General features: G+C 33.5%; 1 protein-coding gene across 1 annotated transcript; it reads left to right on the top strand.

Annotated features, from left to right (window-relative positions):
- On the top strand, positions 7,072–21,234 carry LOC109837141 (proteasome subunit beta type-1). The gene is made up of 7 exons (XM_020405251.1): positions 7,072–7,208; positions 7,294–7,401; positions 15,382–15,463; positions 20,279–20,408; positions 20,484–20,626; positions 20,709–20,795; positions 20,903–21,234. The coding sequence occupies exons 1-7, from the start codon at positions 7,174–7,176 to the stop codon at positions 20,975–20,977; spliced, it is 660 nt and encodes a 219-aa protein (XP_020260840.1). The 5' UTR covers positions 7,072–7,173; the 3' UTR covers positions 20,978–21,234.

Genomic DNA, 27,094 nt, shown 5'->3' with positions numbered 1-27,094 from the left:
ATCAGATTTACTGCCTAATCAGGATCAGATTACTGGCAAATGAGAATCCATATTTGCTCGTCTAAATAGGACCCAGAATTTACTAGCCAAATCAGGAATCAGATTACTGCCGAATCAGGTCGCAGATTTACTACCGAAATCAGAACAGATTCTTACTGCAAATTCGGGCATCGGACTTGCTGGCCAAATCAGGTCTAAATCAACCGAATCACCAGACCAGAAAAAAATCGGCGCCAAAAACACAAACACGCTATGAGCTCGCATAGCCGAGCCACCTTGAGATTATATATATATATATATATATATATATATATATATATATATATATATATATATATATATATATATATATATATATATATATATATATATATATATATTAACTGTATTTTCTGTATATAACGAGCCCTTTCCCTTGGGGTTGGTTGTGATGTTGCTCGCTAACTCTTTGACGCTCGTTGTCCCTCCCCCTTTCAGGTAACGAGCCAGGAGCCCGGAGAGTCACAGGTTGATGGCGATGCACTTTAGCTTCAGCTATCTGTTTTAGTTATGTTTTTCTTTTGAGCTCCACTATAGACTTCTGTTTAGACACGTGAGGATTTTATTTCTAGAAGTTGTAAAGGCTGTGTGCCTTATTTCCTCTTATTCAGACATTTTGTATTTGAGACTTGTTTAGAACTCCAGTTCATTTATTTCAGACATTGACTCGTACTTCAGTATGTTAGCTGATAAAATATTAATTTGATCTCTATTATTTCATCAGTTGATTCTTGTATTATTAATTTGATCTCTATTATTTCATCAGTTGATTCTTGTATTATCTTTTACTTGCTTTTGTACCTACACATGTTATTGACTCTACTAGAGAGATAGTAATTGTGATGGTGAAACATGTTATTGCACGGTGTGGTGCATGACAGGTTTGACATTCTTGGTTTCACCTTGCACTGTAGCCTTGTGTGAACCCAGGGTGTCACATCAAACAAAGAGAATAAAATAAAAATATGAAGAGGTGAAAAAATTATTTTATTAATTACAATAAAAAGTTACAATTTTGAAAGGTCTTCTCAATTAGGAGTAACACTGCACTCCAAATGAAGTTTTGACAAAAAAATTCACTCTCTACCTCTATTTGTAGTCTACAGTAATGAATGAGAACCATTTGATTTTGCATGGAGATCAAGAATTAAATCACAGCCATAAAACAGTTTTTGTTGTGAACCAATCAGTTGACCAATCGGTTGGCCAATCGGCTGGTCAATAGGTTGGCCAATCGGTTGGCCAATCGATTGGTATGTGCAGATTTGGTTTTTTTGTTGATTTCTTGACCAGATTTCTTCATGGATCCTTGAGCTTTCTTGGGCCTTATTTTGTCTTCATATTTGGGCTTCAATGGTAGAAAATCAGAAAATTGTAGTCTTTTGGGCTTTTATTCATCAATCTTCATTAACCTACCAATTAAGATAAAAGCAAGTTATTAGTGATATATTTATTTAAACGTGATTATTAGTTTCACTCTTGAAACTTCTCATTCTATTGCAAAACTATTGAGAAGGACATAACTAACTTAACTAGCTAGTCCATTGGTATACACCCATATGTAGTTGAAAACATTGATTCACCGACTGTTGAAACTTAAATTTATCCAAATAGAAAATCTAAAATAAACCTTTGTTTTAACATAAAAAGGCTCTTTAAATGTTCAAAAATCTTTCAATATCTTAAATTTCCTTTGTTCAAAATATTTGGTCCATCTCAAAATGTCAAAAATATATCTTTTTAAAGTTTAAAGTGTAAAATGCAAAAAATTTCCCTCCTTAAAATTAAAATTCCAAGTGGCGGTTTGTTCAAACCTTTGAATCAACAGTTATTCATGATTAAGATTGCATAAATCAAATACAAGTTTTTCAAAGCAAAACTCGAGTTCTTAAAAATTTGTCAAATTTTAAACTTGGGGTTAAGTGCAAAATATTTAAATAATAGAATTCTTCATTCAAAATTTCATCAATAGCTCTTCAAATCATGTTGGAAAGTTAAAATACTTTACCTAAGTAAATTCATTAACTTTGTGAAAGAATTTTGAGCAAATTCCAAAATTTTGTCAAATGGGGTCTAAATCACAAAATAAGTTTTCTTAATAAACTTTTCAAAAACTCCAAGATAAAAAAAATTTCTCTAAAGAGAAAAAAATTAAACACAAACTTTTCTAGAAAAACTCAAATAATTTCGTTAGAAAACAAGACGCCAAGCTAACTAAACAAAACAGTATCTTTCACGAGTGAGGACGCTTCTAAAAGGGCTCCTGCAACTATAGTTGATCACTTCGTTGAATATAGGGCTTTGAAGCTATATGAGAGATTAGCAACCAAAACATCATTGTCGAGTCATAACGTGGATTTTCATACAGTCGGTATCGATTCTAAACTATGTGGTGTTTTTGCTCATTTAGGGTTAGACTAGGGTGCTATCTTGCATCACCTACTGGATTAGATTCATAATCTAGGAAATCTCTCATATAGTGTGTTGCCTTGTGTTACCTACTGGATTGGACTTGTAATCTAGGAAACTCTTATATAGTGTGGAAGCCCCTCTTGATAAAAAAAAAGAGTTAATGTAAGAATTCTATTTGAACCACTATAAAATACTAGTGTATGTGATTGCTATTTTTGTTTTGTTTATCTTTACTACAATAATAGTGGTATTTTAATGTCTATTTTACTTTTTGAAAAAGAGTTGCAATTTTATTCAACCTATATTCTGGGCTTGCATCTAGATCCTAACACCAAAGGCTTAGGCCCGACACACCTAAGACTCAACCCAAGCTCTACACGACCCATAATTGGATTTGTGGCATGATAATTTAGGCATTTTTAAAGAAGAGATGCTATAGAGCCACATCATTATTATGAGGTCATATTAATTGTTATGCTGACCACAACTGAAGTTGCTGTAGGGGAAAATTACATGAATATTTTAAACAATTAAGATTGCTCTTGACTTGTGACTAGTACTTGCTTAATCTCGTTTAAGTGTTCGACAAGAGATAATAGGCATGACGGTGCTAATGATTGCTTAGTTATTACCAAACGAGGTTCTAAAGTCACTCTTTTATGTTGGTAGAGCCTGATTTCACCAATTGCATCCTTATCAAATCCTACTATAATTTCCTTCTGGTTGGCGAGTATGATAATTTCTCACAATATAACCAAAAATGTCAGGAATTAAAAATTTAGACTCTTAAAGAACAATAATACTTAGCGCCTTTGAAAAAGAAGGAAGACTCCACAAGTATAACTTTTAATACATTAAGATTACTAGTAGAGATTTGAAAAAGAGAGAATTTCCGCCTTGCGCCAAATAGATAACAAATGGACATCTTATTGTGTTTCAGGAAACTAGTATAGTGCACGTGCTTTGTACGAGAGCATACATATTTTCTTTTATGTTTTTTAATTTTTTTGTTGGTTGCAAACTAATGAAATGACTTGTATAACAATATAAATTCTAAACAATTACAATTAAATTATAAGATAAAATTATGTATAAAGAACTATATGATTAATTATCATAGTTTAGATAATTATTATAATTTATTCACAATTAATTAAGATAATTATAATATATTAAATAGCTTCTTCTCTTTTAAATATAATAATATTATACATGGCATAATTATAATACTATTAGTAACTTCATTTTAATTTAATAATTAGTTTATTACACTATTAGTAAATAATTTACTAAATTGCATAATTATTAAATTATAGTGTAATGTATTAATTTAAAAAAATACTATTAAATTCATTATACTACCAATACTATTATAATTACAATAGTTACAAATTAATTTTTTTGTATTATCATACTTTTAAAGGGCTAATAAGATGCAAGGTAATAGGTAGTCCTCTATAAGAGGTGAAACCTAAAGGTATAAAGCATAAGCCTAATAAATTTTAGTTATTTTTAAATTTTTTAGAATTTTAAATACTATGTGAAGATAAATTAGGGATAACTTTCAAGTTTTCTGTTACATAAAATAATTAAATAATAAAATAATATTTGCGAATAATGATTTTGAAAAAAGTGAGGAAATGCATAATTAATAAGAGGTTACATATAATTAGTGAATGATTAATTACAGCTAACGATATATTTGAGAATTATCTAACTTAAAAGGAAAAAAAATTAAAAGTTTTGACAATACAATCCTCTTTTATATGTAATATCATACTCTTTTTAAAAGCACGAGTTCGAAAAAATCTTTCGATAGACAAAAATACCATTGGAATTCAAATATTAATCTATTAAATAAGAGTAAGTTGATAAATTGATGAATTCTTTTTGAAAATACATAGTATAAAGATAAGTGTATAATTTAAATTGAAATGTAAACCTGAATGAAATTATTTATGCCAAAATTATAAATGTCTACAAGATGAAGGGCGTATATGCAAAAATCAAACAAATTAACGAGACAAATAATATCTACCCCAAATGTTGAACCTAGGAACATCGCAGACCTACAAATGTACATAACGTGGACAAGATATTAGCAAATCCACCAAACAAATTAAAAAAATAAAAGTCATTCTCAAAATTATAAAAAAGGAAAATTAAATAAACAATTGCGATATGAGGACACAACGTGGCAATCTCTCACTGACTAAAATTCAAGTAGTTCACATTACTACATAATTAGTTTTAAAGTTTAATTATACTATTATTATTTAATTAGAACTCTATTTACAATTGTTATCCTCTCATATGCAACATCACATATCAATATATATAAGGCAAGAAATTATAATAATTTTCATAGCACTTTCATCTCCTTCTATAGGTATATGTCTTTGTTATTTTTTTCTTATTGTTTTAAATTAGATTATTTTAAAGCAATTAATTATATTATATATTTAATCTTTTTTCATATCAAGAAATAACAATAATTTTCACAACACTTTTATCTATTTTCTTCTTATTAGATTAGATTAGATTATTTTAAAGTAGTTAATTATATTATATATTTGATCTTTTTTTTCAGATAAGAAATTACAATAATTTTCATAGCACTTTCATCTCCTTAAATAGTATGTGCCTTTGTTATTTTCTTCTTATTAGATTAGATTATTATATTAGATTAGAATGTTTGAAAATTATGAGTTATGAAATTGCAACAATTTTCACATTATTTTTATCTGTTTTCTTCTTATTAGATTAGATTAGATTATTTTAAAGTAATTAATTATATTTTATATTTGATCTTTTTTTTCAGATCACAAACTTTAATTATACTATTATTATTTAAATAGATACTATTTGTATAAAAGTTAAAAAAATCTCACACATATCTTAGACCTTAATGCTAATTGTAATATTTACATATTGGTGTTTGTTAAAATAAATTTCATGTATATGCTTAACTTATATGACCATACTTTAACCAGATTAGATAATTTAATTTTTTTTTCACCCAAACTCCTTCACAAAACTAAAAGAGAGTAGCAATGCTATAGCTGTATATATCCACATGACCATATATATCTTAAAAATGAACGAAGAAAACCACACAAACAAAAACTATATTAATTACCCCCATACACTCTCTCTCTTCAAAACCACACTTCTCCATCTCTATCTATAATATATACACATACCCAAATTAAGTTGCTAGAGTTTCTCCCTCACCAACTACACCATTCACCAACCCTTATTTTTTCTTTGTACTTAAATTGTATAATGTTAATTGTGATGAAGACTCACCTAGGTCCTCTGCCTGCCTTGAATGCCCAATAAAAATAATAATGTACTAGGCCTTGTAGTTAGTTAATAATGTGATCCTATCATTATAAACAAATTAATCAAAGATTAATAATTCTTAAGAAATTACTACTTTCCCCCAACTTCCATAGCAAACTTGTTAATTGTTTATTCCTAGCTCCAAGGGATTTTTAAAATTAATCTTGAGAGTTGCTTGCATTAAAAAAATGATGTTAGAGGGCACATACAGTTTATTTTATAGTTTAAGATTGTCAATACATTTTATCTCTAATGCATATCAGTTATGAGTAATAATAATATAATTTGATTGATCTAAGTATATCCTAATATATTTTTGGACTCTTATCTTGTCGTTTGCTCTTTATTATATACCAACCTGATATCTAAATTGATGTAGACGATGAAGACACTATTATAAAATTGTCCAGAAAAAAAGATAAAGGTGGAGAATGATTGATATCAGCTCAATTAAATATGAAAAAGAAGGAATAAATGATAATATTTTTTAAATATTTTATAGTAAAACTTAATTTTTTGAGTAAAATTAGGAATCTTTAGAAGAGATTTTCATGCAAATTTTTTAATATGCTTATGTGAATGATTTTGTCATATAAATTACACTAGAGTCATCATTAATCTTTAGTATTTGTTATTTTATTTTAAGTCTATCAATAATTAAGATGTCTTGCAGTCTTGTGAAAAGTATGTGCTCTGTGCTGAGGTTATACAAACCATCTTAATATTAAGTATTTGATAATATTTTTATTAACACATCAACAATATATTATTGTATTTTTTTCAAACTTAACACTATATTTAGTGACTAAGATAAACACATTGGAGATTGGTAATTTGATCTGATAAATAAATATATTACATGAAGTTTGTTATATACAACTTTAAAAAAATAATGTTATGTATGCATGTATATAAAATTATATATTGATCACAGTTTTACACACAAATCTATTTCATAAATTTTTTAAAATATTTAAATAAAATATTTGTCAATGTAGTAATCCATGTTTATAGATTTTAATTTAAAATAAATCTAACTTATTTTATATTAAAAAAATAATTTTAATATTTAACCACGTACATTGCACGTGCACAATAACTAGTAAAAATTGAAAATTTTGTGATAAATCCAGCTGCAAGACACATGATCAGAAGCCCATATGCTGACCCGAGGGAGTTCGGGCCCAGACTGGCCTGGTAGTTATTCCGCACAGGCCGAGTCAGGCCACAGCCCATCCCTGGCCCCAAATTTAGCGAGTCGAATTCTATATGTACACTCCGTCTCCTTTTTCGCGATACGAGAGATCAGAAAGCAGAAGGCTAGTTATTTGGCGCACGCCATTTTCCTCCATCTACCTCTCTTCAATCTTTCAAGCAATGGGAGGCGACTGGGTGTACGAGAACAACGGAGGGTAAAATCTTGATCCCATCATCTCCTTCTCTCTCTTTCTAGGATTTTAGCCCTAGTTTCGTATCGAACCCTTTCGATTTTTTCAGCACATGCGTCGCGATCGCGGGCTTGGATTACTGCGTCGTGGCTGGGGACACGAGGCTTTCCGTTGGCTATAGCATCTACACTCGCGATTACTCCAAGATCTGCCAGCTGTAAGCCTCCCTTCTTGTTAGTAATTTAGGGTTTGGGTTTAGCTTCCGTTTGTATTGATGGATTTTTGTTTTATGGAATATTAGGATTTATATTTTCATTATTCATTCATGTGGTTGAGAAACCTAATTTTGTTTTGAAAATTTGCTCTGAGCATCATTCATGTAGAAAATTGTTATTTTGATTGAAAAAGGAGGTAGATTTAAGTGTGGATGTAATTTAGGATATTTTAAGTAGTTCACACATAATTTTTAGTTTTTATGCTGTGCATGGTGGTGACCTTTAACGGATTTTGAAATCTGTAATAAACTAAACTGAATGCTCCACGTTTATTGATACACTCTGTTGTTGGTATTATTCTTGAGTAGTACAGGGGTATTTTTTGTTAGAAGAAAGTAGTAGCTCAGTTTAACAAAAATTTAGTTGTAATGATGACCATTTGTTTCAATGTAACTATGTAGGAGCTACAGTTGCAAAAATGAGCTATTTTTATAAAATATAACTTGTTAATTTTGAAAATGCACTATCTAATCTTTCTTATTAAACTCAATCTAGGATCTCTACAAGAGTTATTTTAATCAAGTAGCTATGACTTCACCACAAAAATTAAAATTTATAAGTTGACCTTTGAGATCCTCAATATCAATTTCTGTCTATAAGCAGCGTAACAAGCTCCTCTTGGTGATCAGTAGATTTTAACCATCTAAAATGGAACAAGATACATCACCAAAATCTGCTAGGTCCTTAGTCTATCAATAATTTTCCCTCAATCCGTTATAGTTTCAGTTATAAGTTAGCAATGATTTTAGTTATAGTTTTGATCTAAAATGATTACATTGAATGTTAAAATAGAAGTTATTCTGAATAATTTCCTTTTCAAATGTATAATTTCCTTTTCGATACCGTAAGTTATTCTGAATAGTTTTGATCAAAACACTAATTCTGAATAATTTCCTTTTCGATACTGTAAGTTACTCATATACCGTTTAAATGTTGACGTAGTTATTAGACAATCAAATAAAATCTCTAATACGAAGATATTTGTGGAACTTTTTTTATTCTGCTTAACAAAAATGTGCATTTAAACTTATTGGCATATTATGTTGAACAATGGTGTTTTGACTTATAAAAATTACAACGAAGGATCCAAGTTCTAGTAGCTATTTATTGCTACCTCTAGTATTAGCAATGCACAAGGCACAACGCAGGGCGCAAAGTCCATTTAAACGCACATTTGCATGGTACAACGCAATGCATGCGTCTAAGTGAAGCGAGATGCATATTACACATAATTTTTAAAGATAGATAATTAAGCAAAAAACAACATTTTAATGAATTTTTAGTAAAAAATATGCCAAGATAAATAAAATTTACTATCAAATAACAAAAGAAAGTTTTAATTCATAATGCTCACACACCCAACATAGTAGCAAAGATCATAATTTTCCAAATCAATAGTCTAATCATAATTAATATCGAAGTAAAACCAAATAGTAAAATAGAATGAGTTAGGGTCATCAATCAGGCTACCAAAAAGACCTAATGAATTTATTTTCTTTTTTGGGATAGGGATTATCGTGTACAAAGGCCCGATTGACATGTTAAAAATTAGAAATATACGAGGCTATGCCTTATACGCTCTTTGTGCAAAGCGGCGCCTTCGCGAAGGGCACTTGCTATGTGCAAAAAAGATGTTACCACTTCAAATGAAGGGTGCTTTGCCATTGCCCAGCATTACAAGGAGCATGAGACACGATGAGGCGCACACCTTTGATAACATTGGTTAGCTCTTATTAGTAATTTAGGGTTTTGGTTTAGATTCCTGTTTTATTGACTGTTTTTATTTATGGAGGATTAGGGTTTAGATTTCACTTCATTCATGTGTTTTAGAAACCTAATTTTGTTTGGAAAATTTGTTTTGAATGCAGCTAAGGTAGAAAGTTGTTATCTTGATTAAGAGGGTAGATCTAAGTTTTGAGGTAACATGATTTGACCTTTGAGCTACGTTACTCGGACAGGGCTATTTGGCGCTGTACCCGTGTTCAACATGTTTTTGGCACTGCATACCCAAATGTCTTCGACACGGATTGGTTCTCTTTAGGCTTATGTGGTTTGAGGTAGAGGAAGAAGATGAAGTATTCCTCCATCTTTTCTCTTAATTTTTTATTGTTAGTGGAGGATGACACCATTTGTCACACGAGGGTAAAGTGAAGATGTTTAACCATGATAGGTTATGGGTTCCCTATCTTTTATCTTTTTCTTGATAGAGTTGTGAGTAGCATGTGGTACGAGTTTGAGCTTGTATTTTTTTTCCTTTGTGGAATAGAAAGGCATATATTTTAAAGAAATTAGTTTCATTATTTGGGAATTTGAGAACAAGGTTCAATCTAATAAAATAACATAAAAATAAAGTGACAGTGGAAACATGAAGATAGTTGTTAATTTTAATTTAAATTGTAAATACACACACACATATAGGGTTTTCTATGAAAACCACCTTAACCTTTATCCAAATTGCAACTTACCACATTTATTTATTTTTTATGTAAACCACCTTAGTTTGCTTTCATGTTCTCAATGTCACTTTTGATATTTTTGGTTTTTATAAATTTGAAGTTACTACAATACCCCTTAGTCTAACCTAATAGAAAAAAGGAGAGGAGGCAGAGAGGAAGGGGAAAGGGGAGGGAAGGTAGTCGGACGATTGCATGAGTGGAGATTGGCAAAGAGAGAGAGAGAGAGAGAGAGAGAGAGAGAGAGAGAGAGAGAGAGAGAGAGAGAGAGAGAGAGAGGGGGGGGGGCGGGGGGGAATGGAGGAGGAGGGGAAGGAGGTGGAGGAGAGGAAGGTGAGAATGGGAAAGGTGAGAGGGGAAAAGAGGTGAAGAGGGAGGAGAGGAGAAAAGAGGTTAGGGCTTAGAGAAACCCTATATAAATGGAGGAGATTGTGGAGGAGGACGGGGAGGGGAAGAGGAGAGGAAAGGAAGGAGGTGGAGGGAGTGGGGGTAAAATGGGTATATCAAAATTATTTTGGCTGAATAGTGGTGAAGGTGTGACATAAAGAACATTTGAGCAAACTAAAATGGTCTACATCAAAAATATATAAATAAATAAAGATGTTAAGTTGTAATTTGGGCAAAAGTTAAGATGATTTTCATGTAAAAACCCATATATATATATTCAACTGTGTCCCCGTACCTTATCATCTACAAATTTGCATTTGAGTATATAAGTTTGAGCTTTAAAAATAATTCATTGTATTTGAGGAGATCAGAAAGATGTTAGTAGTTTCTATTCTATGTATGACGGCATCCTCTTTAATTGATTTTGGAAGCTGTAATGTTGGCGGCAACCTCTTTAGTGCATTTTGGAAGCTGTAAAGTAATAAAGTAAGCTGAATAATGACAGGTTATTGTCACACTCTATTGCTACTATATAACTGTAGATACAATCTATAAAAGACGGTTGTAATTGTAGTTGTTTCAGTTTAACTATATTGCAACTAGTGTTGCAAAACATCAGTTATTTTATTAAAATAACTTGTGGCATGCAAGTTGTTTTTACAAAAAAGTGTTTTTTTATATCTGAAGTTGGCAAAAGGCTACAATTAGAGCAAAACTAACATATACAGTTGCAGTAGTCTTTGTAAATTGTAAATACCGCTGTAGTTTTTTATGTATCAAAAGACCCTTGCATGTGCCTTGAAGATTTTTTTCGTTTTCCTCTAAATTAGAGGAAGGACTCCAACATTGAAAAATGTATCAAACAACTCCCACACATTCTGTGGAGGTTTTTTTTGTTTTCCTCTAATTCAGAGGAAAACTTACGGATTAGGCATTAAACAAGTGATTTTTTTTTGCAATGGAGATTCTTTTGTTTTCCCTCTTTCTTATTGTTTTCTCAATTTTAGAGACTAATTTTTTAATCAAGTTGCTAGGGGTTTGCCATTAACATTAAAAATAAGAAGTTGACCTTTGTGATCCTCAATAACAAGTGATCACTGAAATGGCAATATTACAAGGAATTCCTATAGGTAATTAGCAGATTTTAGCCAGATAAAATGGGCATTTGATGCATCTTAGGCACTATTATAAGTTGTGGCTGATTGCCGCGTAATTGCGGCCGCAATTGGAGTTGCGGCACCCGCCCTTAATGATTTCATCAAAAGAGGGCAAAAAAGTGGCTATACTGCTATTAAATTGAAATAGCGGCAAAATAAGCGTAAAAGCGCTAAATAGCAGTTATGAGCACCAAATAGTGCTTTTAAGCGCTTAATATGGCATTTTAGATAAGTCGGTTTTTTAAATGACCTGACCTGAAATCTACCCAAACCCGACCCTAACTCACCTCTCCACTTAATACCTGATTCTTTTCTCTTGATATCCCCTCTCCGTTTAATATCATAATCCTAATTTTCCTCTCTAGTCTTCACTTCCACTGCTTCCCTCCACCGGCTCTGCCATCTCGCTTCACTAACTTCGTTGCCTCCGCCACCTCCTTGGCTACAACTCCGCAACTCTGCCACTTCCTCCACTCCAACTCCTCAACTTCCCTGCCTCCACAACATTCTCAACTCCTTACCACTGACTCCACCACCTTCTCATCTCTTCAGTTCGACACATGCAAGTGCAACGTTGAGAAGTAGTTAATTTTTTGCTTTTGTAAATTTTTTTTGTTTTATGTTGTTCTGATGTTGTAAATGATGGGTAATTAGTTAGGTCAGTTATTGTGTGATTTGTAGAATTTTTACAAATGTTTTGAATATTTCTTATTTTTTGAATATTTATACATGTTTAAACTAGATCGCATTATTGCGATATATTGTAGACCCCTCCTTGATCCTATATTAAAGGGTGCTCCTAAACTGGCTCACAGCAGTTATCTCCTGTAGCTTCAAGCTCACAAGATTTGCTTTCTGACTTAATGCATCAGCCAGACGATTTGTGTCCTAGCTTATACTCTATACACATATTGAACTCAACTAAGAAATCTTTCCACCTTATTTGTTTTGGGCTGAGCTTCTTCTAGTTTTGGAAATAGCTGGTCACTATCTTATCCATTCAGACAATGAGTGTTAACCCGAGCAGACAATGTCTTCAAGTGCGTAGTTAGTGCACTGTGGCAGTCAACCCATTTTCTTGTACTGTGTATTTTTGCTCAGTGTTATTGAGCTTACGACTCTCAGAGTCAATTGGGTGCCCCTCTTGCATAAGAAACCACACCAATGGCATAGTTCGAAGCTCGAAGCATTTGTATGTACCTCGAACGACTTCACATGATCCGACAAGGCCAACACCGGATCAGTCATGATGGCTTCTTTAAGTCCTCAATGGCCTCTGGACATTCTCTCGCCCAATGCCATGGTTGTTTTTTTAAGCAGATTAGTCAAAGGTGCAACTTGACCCAAGAAGTCTTCGATGAACCTACGATAGTAGCTTACTAGGCCAAGAAAAGATCTTAACTCATATACCTTTGATGGGGGATCCCATTCCTCTATGGTCTTCACCTTCTCATTGTTCATGCAAATGGTCCCTCCCTTGATCTGATGTACAAGGAACCAGACTGATTGTTGAGTAAAAGAGCACTAGATAGGCTTAGCGGTTCCTGACTGCTACCCAATGCTATCTGCTATCCACAACATTGTTGCTTGGTTCCCAGTTATTACAACAATTTTCCTTTTTTGTGAGTCATTTTTTCTTATATTTTTTACTTAGTAGTTTATTCTTCCCTTCACCTTTGACTATTTCATTTTAGAATTGATCTTATATGATTCCATTGGAAACTTGCATCTTCTAGATATTTTCCTTTCCAATTGATAGTGTATCTAAGTTATTGATTTAATGTTTGAATATGACATAGTGGTTGGCTATATCGTAAAATCTTTAATACAAAATTTTAAAAAGCAGTCTAGACTCCCACCTAGACTCTTGCCTAGGCCTAGATGATACTTAGGCCATCTACGCAGGTCTTTGGAGTGACTAGGGGAACATAGACCATTACGTAGATTAGAAAGCTTTGAGGTTGTGTGTGAGTTCCTTCGTTGCTGCCTAATGTTTGAATATGACATAGTAGTTGGCTATATCGTAAAATCTTTAATACAAAATTTTAAAAAGCAGTCTAGACTCCCACCTAGACTCTTGCCTAGGCCTAGATGATACTTAGGCCATCTACGTAGGTCTTTGGAGTGACTAGGGGAATGTAGACCATTACGTAGATTAGAAAGCTTTGAGGTTGTGTGTGAGTTCCTTCGTTGCTGCCTCTACGTCCTCTTACCCATTGGCTTTCTCCACCAACTCCTACCACCCGCTCTACCTCTAACCTTTAGCAAAATCTCCTCTACTCCAGCTAACAAAAAATAAAAAAAGTAATCCACCTAGGAGCTGCTTAGGTTGTGTCAGATTACCTTTGTTGCTGCCTCTACGTGCTCTTACCCGGCCTTCTCCGTTGGCTCCTGACACTTGCTCTACCTCTAACCTTAAGCAAAATCTCCTCTACCTCCGATTAAAAAAAAGTAATCCACCTAGGAGCTACCTAGGTAGCAGCCTAGGCACCTAGGCGCTAGGTGCCGAGTTGGCGCCTAGCGTTTAATATAACATTGTATGACAAACTTTTGTAAACCTGATTACCAAAATATTTTTGAACTTATTGGCATATTATAGATATTTTGGTGTTTCTGACGTGTAAAAAGTAGAACAAAGGATCATGAACGTAGTAGCTCTTTGTAAAGATTCTTGATACTCAACAGCAATTGGCTACTAGTCTACTAAAAACCATGATGTGGATAATCTATGCAGTAGACACTCCTTACTGAACAACTGATCTGTGAGTATAGCAATATGCACTTAACCAAAATCACCACCTATCTCATAATCCTGAACTTGAGGATTCACTCCATAGATATAATTTATAGTGAACTTTAGTAAATGGAGAAATAACATAAAATGGTTAACCATTTGGTTTGTTGGGTAATTTGGACTCCGAAGTTCTTCACGAGTGTTGAAAAGAAGCTTCGTCATTCTGTGGGGTCTTATAATTATTAGTGGTCTTGGTTAAGTTTAAAGTAGATTTTGCAACATTTATTTTGTAAATTTTTTAAGTATGAGGTTTTATGAATTTTTTTGTTGGTTTTTACTACCTTTAATCTGAAATTAGTTTTATCAGTAATACCAAATGTTGGAAAGGAAAATATAAAAATCCAGAGTGAAGAATGCCCAACCTCAATGATGATATTGTTGTACTTATTACTGATCATGGTCGGACTTAAAGTTATGTAATGAAAAGACAAATCATGGTCAACATCTTCCCTTGTATTTGGCTTAAAAATTATTGTCAAATAATGGTGCGATTCTCAATACATTTAATGATTTAGGAGCTGTAATAGCTATAATCAAGCTCTTTTCTTTCATGAACTAGAAAAAGAAAAGATTTTCTACCTTAAACTGAAAACTAGACGTGTTTCCGACTTTGAGAGATGCAAAGTAGTATCGAGGTAATCTGGATCAATCTCTTGTAATAATATTGGAATAGCTATGATAGTGCTGAGTAGGTTATATGTTCCATGAGAGGGGTCGACCAGTGATGTTGCTGCATCACATTAATACAATAAGATAGGATTAGCTGTGCTAACTGGGTTATATGGCCAATTAAATGAAACATTTAGAGTGTGTCCTGTGTTGCCCCTAATGATTTCTGCGCAATTGCTTATCTATGAGAGTCCGATAACTCAATTCAATGTAGCATCTGTGCGTTCCCGTCTCCTTGCAGTGATTGTAGGGGAACACTATCTTCCATTGCGGTAGCTAACTACCAAGTCTGACCATTGTCATATGTTAAAGAATTGCTTGTTGGTCATAATGCTTTTAGTTTATCTAGCAAAGAAACTGGTTGATGATCCATTGTTTATGCATTTATCTTATTGACTAGGTTCAAAACTTATCGATTCATGTTTTTATCATTAGAAACTTATTTGTCATGTGCATATGCAGAGCAGACAAGTGTGTATTAGCATCCTCTGGATTCCAGGGTGATATCAAGGCCTTGCAGAAAAACTTGGCTGCAAAGCACCTGGTGAGTGCAATTGAGCTGATCACTGACTTTTAGATAAAGCACATTCTTACTCCTCAGAAAGTTGCCACTGATAGCATAAATATGTGTCAAACCACTGAAAGAAGCAATCTACATGGTTAAACATTCAATTTCTTGCTTTTCATGATTGCGGGCCTCATTTCTATGGTATTCAATTCTCCAATTGTTTGCACCCTTCAATTAATCGGTATTGTTTTGGCCCATTTATGGATGTTCCTTTGGGTATATTTGATGAGGGGTATTAAGGCTGATACTTTGGTACGTCTCTTTTTACATCTAGATGTTGGTAATTAAGTAGCAAGATCTGCTGTTTGATATTAAGTCAATAGTCCTGAAAAGTCCAGTCAGAGAATGTTGTATCACCCACTTATGTCATGATAAAAAGATTATGGATACGTTATAGTTGACACAATTATTAATGGCACAACCAGATCCAAGAAGTTTGAGTTCAAATGTTGGGAACACTGGAAAGGCATCTCTTATGGAGATTTTGACTGAACATTTCATGATTGCTTTTTCTTCTCTGCTGACATATTTAAAATCTTTAATGGTTGCTAATTGGTGAAGGATATTATTGTCCTTTTGCTTTTATGTGTTATGGCATGATTCATTGAGTCATGTGTTTATATTGATTTGTTGATGGCAGAACCATGACCATTCATCACTCTACTTATACACATATATCTCCTCTAGGGTGGGTTTGGAAAGCTTTTTTTAATAGGGGAGGGGAGGAGTTGAGAAGGTTACAATGTTCCATATATGAACTGTGTTTGTTTACATTTTTTAGTGAGGGGAAGGATTGGGAGGGTTAAAAAGAAGCAAATTTCCTCCCTTTAACCCTCCTAAAGTGGACAGATTGAGAGGGGAGCGATTGAGTTTTAAGTGATATTTTCTTAAAATTCCAGAATTATCCCTGGACTTAAGTCATATTTATCATGTAGTTTCCCTCTCTTTCTATTCTCTACTCTAAACAAACACAAATCAGAGTGTACCCCTCTCTTTCCCCAATTGTCTATCCGAACACAATTAGTTCTATCACTGCGCCCCCCCTCCCCCGTGCACCAAAAAAAAAAAAAAGAAACTCACTCCCTTTGGATTACTATAATCATTTGCCTCCCCTAGCATCATTTGTATCAAAACCCACCGTTAGTCTTATCCTTATGTGTTTCTTGTTATTCTTATGTGTTTCTTGCTAATGATCAATATTATCGTTATTGTGTTGGATATCTAATTTCCTTTTAGATATCAGATTTGTCTGATATTTCATTTCATGAGTACATGATTAGGGCTCATCTTTACTGTCAACGGTGGTAGGTATTAGATTGTTCTTTGTAGTCCAGATAAATCAATGTTATGAGGACTTACTGATGAATTACTGATGAATTATTTTGCATTCTTCTTGATGCTACATTTAAAAGTATTAATAAAAAGGTAAAATAAGCTCTGTGCTTCAACATTATCTTAAATAATCCTTAGAAGTTCAGCACCACAACTTAGGACATTATATAGAACTGCATGTTCTTTTTTGTTTAAGATGTGGTATACTAATATGATAAAAAAGAAAACAATATAAAAGGTAAGACTTCAAATGAAGCAAGGTTAAGGGATTGTGATAGCTGTTGTATTTGAAATGGATACAAATGCAGAGTATATGTCAAAATGGTGTGCCCTAAAAGAGAGCACATGACTACTGGATCATACCACAGAAGTCCTAATTTCCTGAAACTATTTTGATATTGTGACTATGATTTCCAAATGTTGTCTATATCAGAATTGTATACATTAAATATGTGGGCCATGGATCTGACTGGGTCATAAACTGAATTGTGTATCCTTAGCTTTCAGATTTGTCGTAAATGTAATAGAAGCATCCATCAACAGTTATCTAACTGAAACAAGAAAAATCAACTGCCATGATTGCATAAAATGTTAAAGTTTCTTTCCATAAGTATATTTGGTTTGCTATGTGAATCAATTTGCTTGTGTTGCTCCGATTTCATATGAAAACTGGAAACCGAAAGAAAGATGATAAGAAAAATTTGAAGGATATTATGTTTTCCTAATCATGGCCACTGTTAAACTACAAAAGGACACGTTTCCAACCTAGTAGAGGAGAAGTAATTTTTAGTGTAGTGAAAAGCAGAGATTTCCAGCTTGTCTTTAATTTTGCAGCTGAACCTCAATCTATATTCTCAATGTTGTTTAATGAGATTTCAAGCTATGAAGCATGGACACGCATAACATGAAGCCGTGTCGTGTCGTGTCCGTGTCGGACACATGTCGAACACACGTATCCTATGTATTTTTTAGGATTTGCCTCGTGTCGGCGTGTCGGATGGCCGTGTCGGATCCGTGTCCGTGCTACATAAATTTCAAGTGATGCAGTAAGTCTTCAAGTTAAAACAGATGAAACTCCAAGCTACACACGTCGAACTGTACAATGGTAAAACCTAGTATGGTTTTCCATCCCTTCTTTTCTCTAAATGTATGTGAACTTTAATTAAAAGATCCACGCATTGAAATGTAAAAAATCGTAATTTGATATCTGGTCTGGGTCTGTGAAAACCTTATATTGGATGGTAGAGTTTGTGGATTTCAAGATCATATAAGGGTGCACAGACATAAGTTTATAACTGGTGGTTTAAGTTTTTGTAGGAAGATGTCATGTTCAAACCTAGAGAAAATGAACTATAATGAAACCTTTGTAATTTGGAGGCACCTGTTTGTTTGTGGAGGAGGAATCCTACTTTAGCCCATGTAAGGACTTTACTATTGCTTACTCCTGTGTAGCCTGGTGGTAGAGACCCCATCATCTTCTCTCTTTTGTCCATGCCAATTCTTTAGTGACCTTTAATAGGAAAACAAATGAAAGTATCATTTCAGCTTGGTGATTGCCTATGTTACTTAGATACTTCTATTTGGAAGCCATACCTATACCTAACATGTACCTTTACCGATACCCAAACTTTCTTGGACACTTTTTGAATATGTGCATATGTTTTTCTCAAGCATATACTCCATTACATACTACCTGTTTTAATTTAAAACACTCATACTAAAGCTACAATCCAATAGAATAGGAGTGCGTATAATCACTTGTTGAGCCATAATTATGTTTGTGACATAGGTCCCTGAGGTTCTTTTTCTGTATAGTGGTAGTCCACCATCGTAATTGGTAAAATTCGGTCTGCATTAAATAAATCAGAGAAATAACTCTGTAGTTTGGGCGATAAGGCGTGCAGATGGCGGACAACTTATTTAAACTGTCAGCTTTTCTCTTTTAGTATTATGTAGAATGCTTAATCCTTTCCTATCATTTGACATTTTCTTCGTGTTTGAATCTTGTACCTTTTTTGTGCCATAAGGCAGTGGTTTATTTTTCATGATTGCATTCATAATAAACAAGACTAACAGGTTTATATGAGGAAAACTTATCAAATAAACAAAGTCAATATATCATCATCACATGGTTAAAAAAAATTGCATAACGTACTGTTACAGAGGCATAATTGATCAACCGATAACGAAAAACATGAAACTTAGTAAATAGACAAATGTTGAATGTGTTATGTATTGTTACCTTGTAAGAGGTGTACACCGAAATATCTCTTACCACCAACGGACGATTACGAACCGGCTAACAAGAGCTTTCGTGCTGATAACGTGTTGTAATATATTAAAGAAATGAATCAAGAGACAAGAGAAGAAGAGAAATTGTAATTTTATTCATCACATCTATTTTCATACATGGTACAATTTATAGATACATGATGGAAGATAAAAGAACATTAGACTAATGAAAAGATAACAAGTTAATAGTCCACATACAAAGTAATGTCCACATACATTTTATCTTTTAGATTTCAACAAAATATCTTTTAGATTTCAACAGTTTAGGTACTGATAATACCTGAAAAATGCTGATACTAATTAAATGATGCATATAATGTCATGGGTGGTAACAAATGTCACTGAAATTTATTGCTACTTCGACATAAATCAGCAACTCCTCTTATAAGCTGAACTCTGAAGGTGATTCCCTTTTTTTATTCCTGTTCTGTAAGTACAGTATTTCAGATAGAAATGTGAAACCATGTTCTCTTGGAGTCTTGCTTGCTTTATGCTGTGAGATGATTCTATAGAAAACGAAAAAACTCCCCTTGATCCTCAATTCCATGGGATTAAATTGCATGATTAAAGAAAAGGTTTGTGAATCAGCTAATTGGCTGCTCTTGTTCTAGGGCTTGTGAACCATCATGCTTACGCTGCTTACCTTCATCAGAAAATTTGCATAATAGATTGTTAATTCTACGTCAGTAACTTTGTCACTGGAACTTGCTGAATTGTTTTGAATTGTTTTGGACTTCTTTATTGTTCTTTTCTTATCGAGACAGGAAGCTGAGACCTTCTGCTATGAACTCCAAACCTTTGTAACATGAGGCAGGCCTCAGGGGTGCGCACACGGTCATTTTGATGGGATACTTCTAGTTTAGTTTTTGATGGTGATGTTGATGGCATGATGTTATAACTATTCTTCCAGCCTATTTTCGGGCTTATATTCAAATATGGGTCTGCCATATTTGGGTTGATAAATTGGTAAACATGCTTTGTATATATGCCATCTATATACACTTTATTAGACTGAGAACATGCCCAATATTAGTCCTAGTTTGATCTAAACTATTAGGCTCTTTCTTGTATACCGAAATCTGCTTTTGCTCTTGCATAGCTATAGTGATTTATTTTTCCTTATATAAGATCAGATGCTTACATTACTCATATTCTTCTTTCATCCAGACATATCAACATCAGCACAGTAAACAAATGAGTTGCCCTGCAATGGCTCAGCTGCTCTCAAATACCCTTTACTACAAGCGTTTCTTCCCATACTATGCTTTTAATGTTCTGGGGGGCCTTGACAATGAAGGTTGAGTCGGTTTCAAGCTTATGTCTTTTGACTTCATCAAACTCTCAATGCTTATCCACCTTATTTCATCTTCAGGGAAGGGTTGTGTGTTCACATATGATGCTGTTGGATCTTATGAGAGGGTCGGTTACAGTGCCCAAGGTTCCGGATCAACGCTCATCATGCCAGTGTTGGACAACCAACTGAAATCTCCGAGTCCTCTCTTACTTCCTGCCAGAGTATGATTATTCAATAAATTTGATTGAATTTAAAATGTTATCTTGTAAAAACTTACCTTTTTCTGCTTTTAAACTTGATCAGGATGCTGTTACCCCTCTTTCTGAATCAGAAGCCGTCGATATGGTAAAAGATGTTTTTGCTTCTGCTACTGAAAGGGATATATACACAGTATGTCTGTTGAATCCTGCATTATTGTATGGTTAGCTAGAAATAAAACATATCTATATTTCAGTACTCAATATCTTTGTTTTTTTTTCTTTCTTGGTTTTCTGCAGGGAGATAAAGTTGAAATTATTGTCATTAATGCAGCAGGCACACGCCGTGAATTTATTGAACTCAGGAAGGACTAGGTTCGCTTCGATGGTCTGCTGTTATGCGGAAGCTTCGGATACTGTTTCAAGGGCCTGGGTCATGGTGAACTTGTGCTGTCTTGCTTTACTCTCCCAGTATAATTTGTTCTAGTAAAATGGTTCAATGGGAACACTAACTTATATGCTTAGAAAGGGAAATTTTTGGTTGATATGTATTGACTAAATGTATTCCTTTGAAGTTGGGATTATTGCAGTTTTTTTAGTTCGTTAATGCAAAAGTTTCAAGATGTTTCTCATGGACTAGTATAATGATTGCACTTATCTGATAAGAGAAATGATGATGGCTGCAGGCTACCACTTTCTATTTGGATTAATTGAAATTTATCTGTTAGAGTATTTGATCAACCAAATAAATTGTATTTTTCGTAATTTACTAGCTTTAATAGATAAAGATAATAACATTCGTTTGAGAGAGTTGAGTAGCCAGTTGTAAAAATCAAGATTTAAATATTAGATATCGGAAAAATATCAGATGGTCAAAATTCATATTGGATTGTGGATATTAGAAAAATATTGAGGAAACGTGGTAAATATCGGAATGTCATAGCGAATGTTTTCATATATAGTATAATGCACTAAAATGTTAATGAAATCTAAATATACAAAATGTAAATAATACATGTTTAGGATCACTAATTAATATTGTAAAACAAATTAAATTATAAATAAATATTGCAATGTCTTGTCTGATTTTTTTAGGGCAAAATGCCATCTATTCCTTTATACAAATAGGAAAACCCAAGATTCACTATTCATGATACAGCAAATGCTACAGTACCATTTAATGTAGCATAAGTACTGTAGCGATAAGGAAACGGGATACCACATCATTTTTTTGAAAAGAGCTGTAGCGCAAGGGCAAGGTGAAATTTCAAAAAATTACTGTAGCAGAACGAGATACTGTAGCAATTTTAAAAGAACATTGCAGCAGAGCGGATACTGTAGTAATTTAAAAAAATCAAAAATATTGTAACATTAAAAACCAGAATTACTGTAGCAGGAAATAAAAAGATATGCCGTGCTTTGTACGATGTTCACACTAGTTTGATATAATGAGAAAATCATGATATCTCGCCCAATGTTACCAAACATGGTATATTGTTTTGCGACAAGCCATATAGAAATATACATCGGTCAACATATCGGCCATATTGGGGATATATTGACCAAAATAGCCAAAAAACGGTAAAGAATATTTAAAGATTATATCGTTAATGACAAACCCTTTAAAATAACATATTGGAGGATATATCGGGTCATGTCCGGAATATTTAAAACAATGGTAAAAACGTGAAGGTATCATGGTGAACCCTCTTCTATTAGTAAGATGTAAAGTGTTGTCGGAACTGAGAGATATAGCAGTAGTGCAGTCTGTTGACAAGAGACTTTTCTTCTTCCTTTTTGCGCTAGAGACATTCCTCAACATATTATTTGTAGGTTAAAATTTTAGTCCTCATTTCTTTGGGCCCGCCATATGTCTCTACTACGATGTGTTGACTCAGAAACTGAGAAAATGATGCGCCAATCTTTTTATTTCTAGCTTTTCATTAATGTAATTTGAACTTTTTAGGATCGTCATAAATGTTCTAGAAGAAGAATTGTTCTTTGTAGAAAACTACATGGGAGAGAACGTGCAATAAGAATCCCATCAAGACCATCCTTAGAAAACTAAATGGGAGAGAACGTGCAATAAGAATCCCATCAAGACCATCCTTAAAGAAGTGGGTTGTTTTGCGTTATTAACAAATAACTAGAATTTATAAAACTAACTCTCTTTAATATCTCTTGAGTAGTATAAATCATCATATTCTATAGGAGTGATGTAATAGAATCTTTACTTGTGAAAGAGTAGCTTTGCATACGTAATTTGTATTAGTAATTTATTTTCTGAATTATAGGAAAATAAGAAAGGCTAATTTATGAAGGTTTAATTTTAGAAATCACCTAAATGTCTCATAAAAGCCCGTCAATTATTTTGCTTTGAGAAAACCACGTCAGGTTTGGGCATATTATAGATAATCCCCTAAACTCTGAATATTTAAGAAATCCCCTCAACTATAGGATGACTCACAGAACCTCCATGATCTTTCATACTTTTCTCATCAAACCTCCCTAATGTTGTATATTCAAAATGTAAAATATTTAAAATAATTACCCTTTTAACAAAATAATCTCAGCCTTTGATTCAATAACAATTCCCAAAATTAAAAAACAAATTCCAAATAAAGAAAACACGTCCTCCCCTCTATCACGTTCAAAAAAATTCGCATTTCTCCTGGCGTGATCGTCTCCTCCGTCTTCTTCAAAAAAAAAATCTTGATCGTCTCCTCCGTCTTCTTGACAAAAATCGCGATTTTTTAGGTGACTCCTCCGTCTCCTGAGCCCCTCCACATCCGCGACTGCTCACCACCGAAGTCTCCTCTTCTGCGTCGGATCACGCCGCCGCTCAGCTTCGCCGCCTTCCGCCCAGCCGCTGAAGTCAGGTCTGAGCCCTCCACATCCCCTCACCATCGCCCCCTTTGAATTCAGGTGATTTTTTAATTTTGTATGTTATTTTTTTTTATCAAATTGATTTATACGCTCCCAGCAAAGATCCCAGTTTCCACCTTTTGCTTTCGTGCGTGCAAGATAATGAATGTGCAATCGAAATAATTCCTATGTCATAAAGCACACTTACAGACATGAGCGACAGGCCCACACCAAATAATGATAGGGAAATATGCAGATTATTTGAAATAAAAGTAAAGGTGCAAGTATAAGCATCCATATATCTAATGAATATGATTAATTTTTAGTTTAGATTTTAAGATTGGTTTATTGTTAATGAATTATGAATATGATTAATTTTTAGTTTAGATTTTAAGATTGGTTTATTGTTAAATTGGATATCAAGGTCAGCCCTCAGGCCATCCGCCCCCGCTCAGCGTCGTCGCTGAAGCTCGCACTCGCCCTCGATCTTACCCTCGCTTGGAGCTCGCTTTGACCTCTTCATCATCCCTCATGACTTCGAACAAATTGAAAGCGTCAACGCCTTCGATTTCTTCTAAAGCAAAGCCTTCCTCTTCTAAATGCAATCATCCTCTTACGTCGTAAGTAAATTATTGTCATATCGAGTATCTATTTAATTTTTAGGTTAATTGTTTGTGTTGATATGCGTCTTAATTTGCCCAAAAATATATAATTTTTAACTATTTCTGAATTATAATTTTCTTGTAGGTCTATGATAACACAATTGAGAATTCCGTCTAATTTGTGTTATTTTCGAGATTTAATTGATCAGCGAATAAAATTGGACGAAAGACACATAAAAGTCCTAGAGATGACGCCTTTTCACAACTTTGTCAAGTTACCCACATCCTTGAGCAATGAGCAAATAACAATTGATTGCTTGATTCAAAAATTTAATCCCGATACATGCTCATTCATGATTGGGAATAAAAATTATGTGTTTGGTATAGATGATATTCACCGAATTACCAGTTTGCCAAAGGAAGGAATTTTGATAAAAATGAGTGGGACGACGTCTAATACAATCTACACCAAATTTATAAAGAATTATAAGACACTCAAAGAGAAGAAGAGTAATAGCTCTAAAGGCAAGAAGAAAGCCGATGAGAAAAAAAGTGGTGATTTGGGGGAAGCGTGATAGAATGGCCGAGATGATTATAGATATGAATAATGAAGACCCTATAATATGTGTGAAACTTATTGTGGATTTCATTATCGGCTTCATATTATGTCCGCGAACATGTAAGACATGTCCCTTATGGGCATTTAGATATGCGGAGCAATTATCAACTTTGAAGAAATATAATTGGTGTCATGCGGTGTTTACTTTTCTTTGCAAAGAGATGAATAAAGCAAAGAAGTCTCTTAGTATGAGGGGATTAGGTCAGCACTCAAATGCTGGGTACATGGGTGGTTTTTCCTCTATTTTACTGGTGAGTTACATTAACATTATTTAGTATATCTTTTCAATTTGATAATGATTATTTTTTATGCACATGCTAATGTATAGTTTCTATATTGTAGGTTTGGTTTTATGAAAAAGTAGGGGAATTAGAATACACTTCAGATATTGAAAGGTTACCGTCGCTCTTTTGTGTGAAGAATACCGGAAAGTGGAGGAGAACTACTATGAACAAATTATATAGAGATCCGAAGTTTCTTACTGATAATAACAAAGAGAGTACTCCTCTTATTCATAAGGCATCGCCAAGAGTATTTGTACATACCTTTGCTCTCATAGTTCATTATTTCATATCTTATTTTTTATGTTCTATGTCTGCAACTATAGTATAAGTACTAATATGTGTATTTTTTGTCTTATAGGAATCAAGGAAAGCTGAATTAATTGCCTTAATTGCAGAGAAGACGTACGAGTTGAACGAGCTCACTACAGAATTACGAGAATTAGAAGAGCAAAATGCTAGATGCAAAAAACAAAACAATGAGAAAGAGGATGGCATAAATGTAAAATTTGAAAATAAAAGCGAAGAGGATATGGAAGCTAATGAATATGAAAATTTTGTAGAAACTGGGGAAACCGATATTGATAATGACCTTTTGATGAGTCCAATAGACATGAAAATTTTAGAAGAAGCTCGGTGAGTTTAGTTTTTTTTCAAATCTTTTGTAATTTTACTTTTTATACTTTTCGTATAATTATTGTGTTACTCTCTATTAATTATATGCATTTCAACTCCATAGCGATGTTTCTCAAAAAAAGGACGGTGGTAATGAGAATAAGAGAGAAACCCTATCTATCAAGCGGGCTGTCAGAAAGAGGATGAGGAAGGATGGACCCTCTGTTACTTCACCTTATATGTGCCTAAATCAAGCAAAGGAAGGCACAAAGAAGAAACGTGTCATCCAGATATTAGATAGTCCTGAGGGGAAAAAAAAGAGCAAAAATGAAGAAGGCTTCATACCTACATCTCTCGACTATCCAGGAAAGGTACTGGTCTTTGATTATGAGGACAAATTAATTGAAGACTTTCTACAATCGAAAATGACCAGGTATTTGTTACTGACTTATTCTAATAATAATCTTTGAATTTACTTAATTTGTGTTGCAATTTTCTCACAATGTACTTGCATATAGTGATACATACATTTGGAAGTGTGCCGAAGCAAGCGTATCTCGCTTAGATGCTTATAAACTATTAACAGGAGGTGAACTCAGTGATGATGTAGGTTCTAGACATTTGTGTTATGGTTTGTTTGATGTTGTATATAAAATCACTTATATTATCTACTTTATTCATTCATGGTAAATTATGTAGGTGATAGATGCATTTGTTATTCGGCTTTGGAACAAGATTGAAACAACTAATAGTTATGATCGAAAGATACATGTCACAAGGCCTTGGCTTGCAGTAAGTATATCCATGTTGTTTCATTAGTTTGTGGTTTTTATTAATATATAACACTACATTGTTGTGATCAATGCATCTTTTAGCAAGCATTTCTAGATGGAAATCGTGAAATGGTGGCAAAACGAATGAAGGAAAATGTTTCTCAGCAGAAGTTCTTGGAATGTGAAAGAATTCTGATCCCGATTGTCAGCTCCGGCCATTGGCACATAGTAGAGTTAGTGACAGAGGAGAAAAAAAATTCTATCACTACTCCTCAATCAAATCCCCCATTTATACCGCCGATGCTGCGAAATTTAAAAATAAGTTTATGAGTTTCATTCAGAGTAATTGTAGATTGGTGAAATTGGAGCATCATGTTCTTGTGTCAGTTGACACGCTACAACAAGGACCGTAAGTTTTTTCATGCATTTCTAATGTAAATGTTCATATTTTCTCATAGTCATTTTTAATATTGTTTGTTTTTCTTAAATGCAGAACTTTAGATTCCGAGATCTTTATGATTGAATTCATTAACAACATTGTCGAAAAGCGGTCGATAACAATTTCAGAAGGAGATTGTGCAAAGTATAGAGCAAAGTTTTGTGCAACTCTCTTGTATGCACGCGATTCGCCTTTTTTGTAAATATTATTTTAATTGTCACCATGGTGTTTGTTTTGTATGCAATATGTGGATGATATTATGTTGATGATACTTTATGAATAAGTGGAAGTGACAAAA

The sequence above is a fragment of the Asparagus officinalis genome, chromosome 4, assembly GCF_001876935.1.
Source record: "Asparagus officinalis chromosome 4, Aspof.V1, whole genome shotgun sequence".
Lineage (NCBI taxonomy): Eukaryota > Viridiplantae > Streptophyta > Magnoliopsida > Asparagales > Asparagaceae > Asparagus > Asparagus officinalis.
Note: the sequence above shows the minus strand (reverse complement) of the source record. Positions and strands in the feature narration are given on the sequence as shown.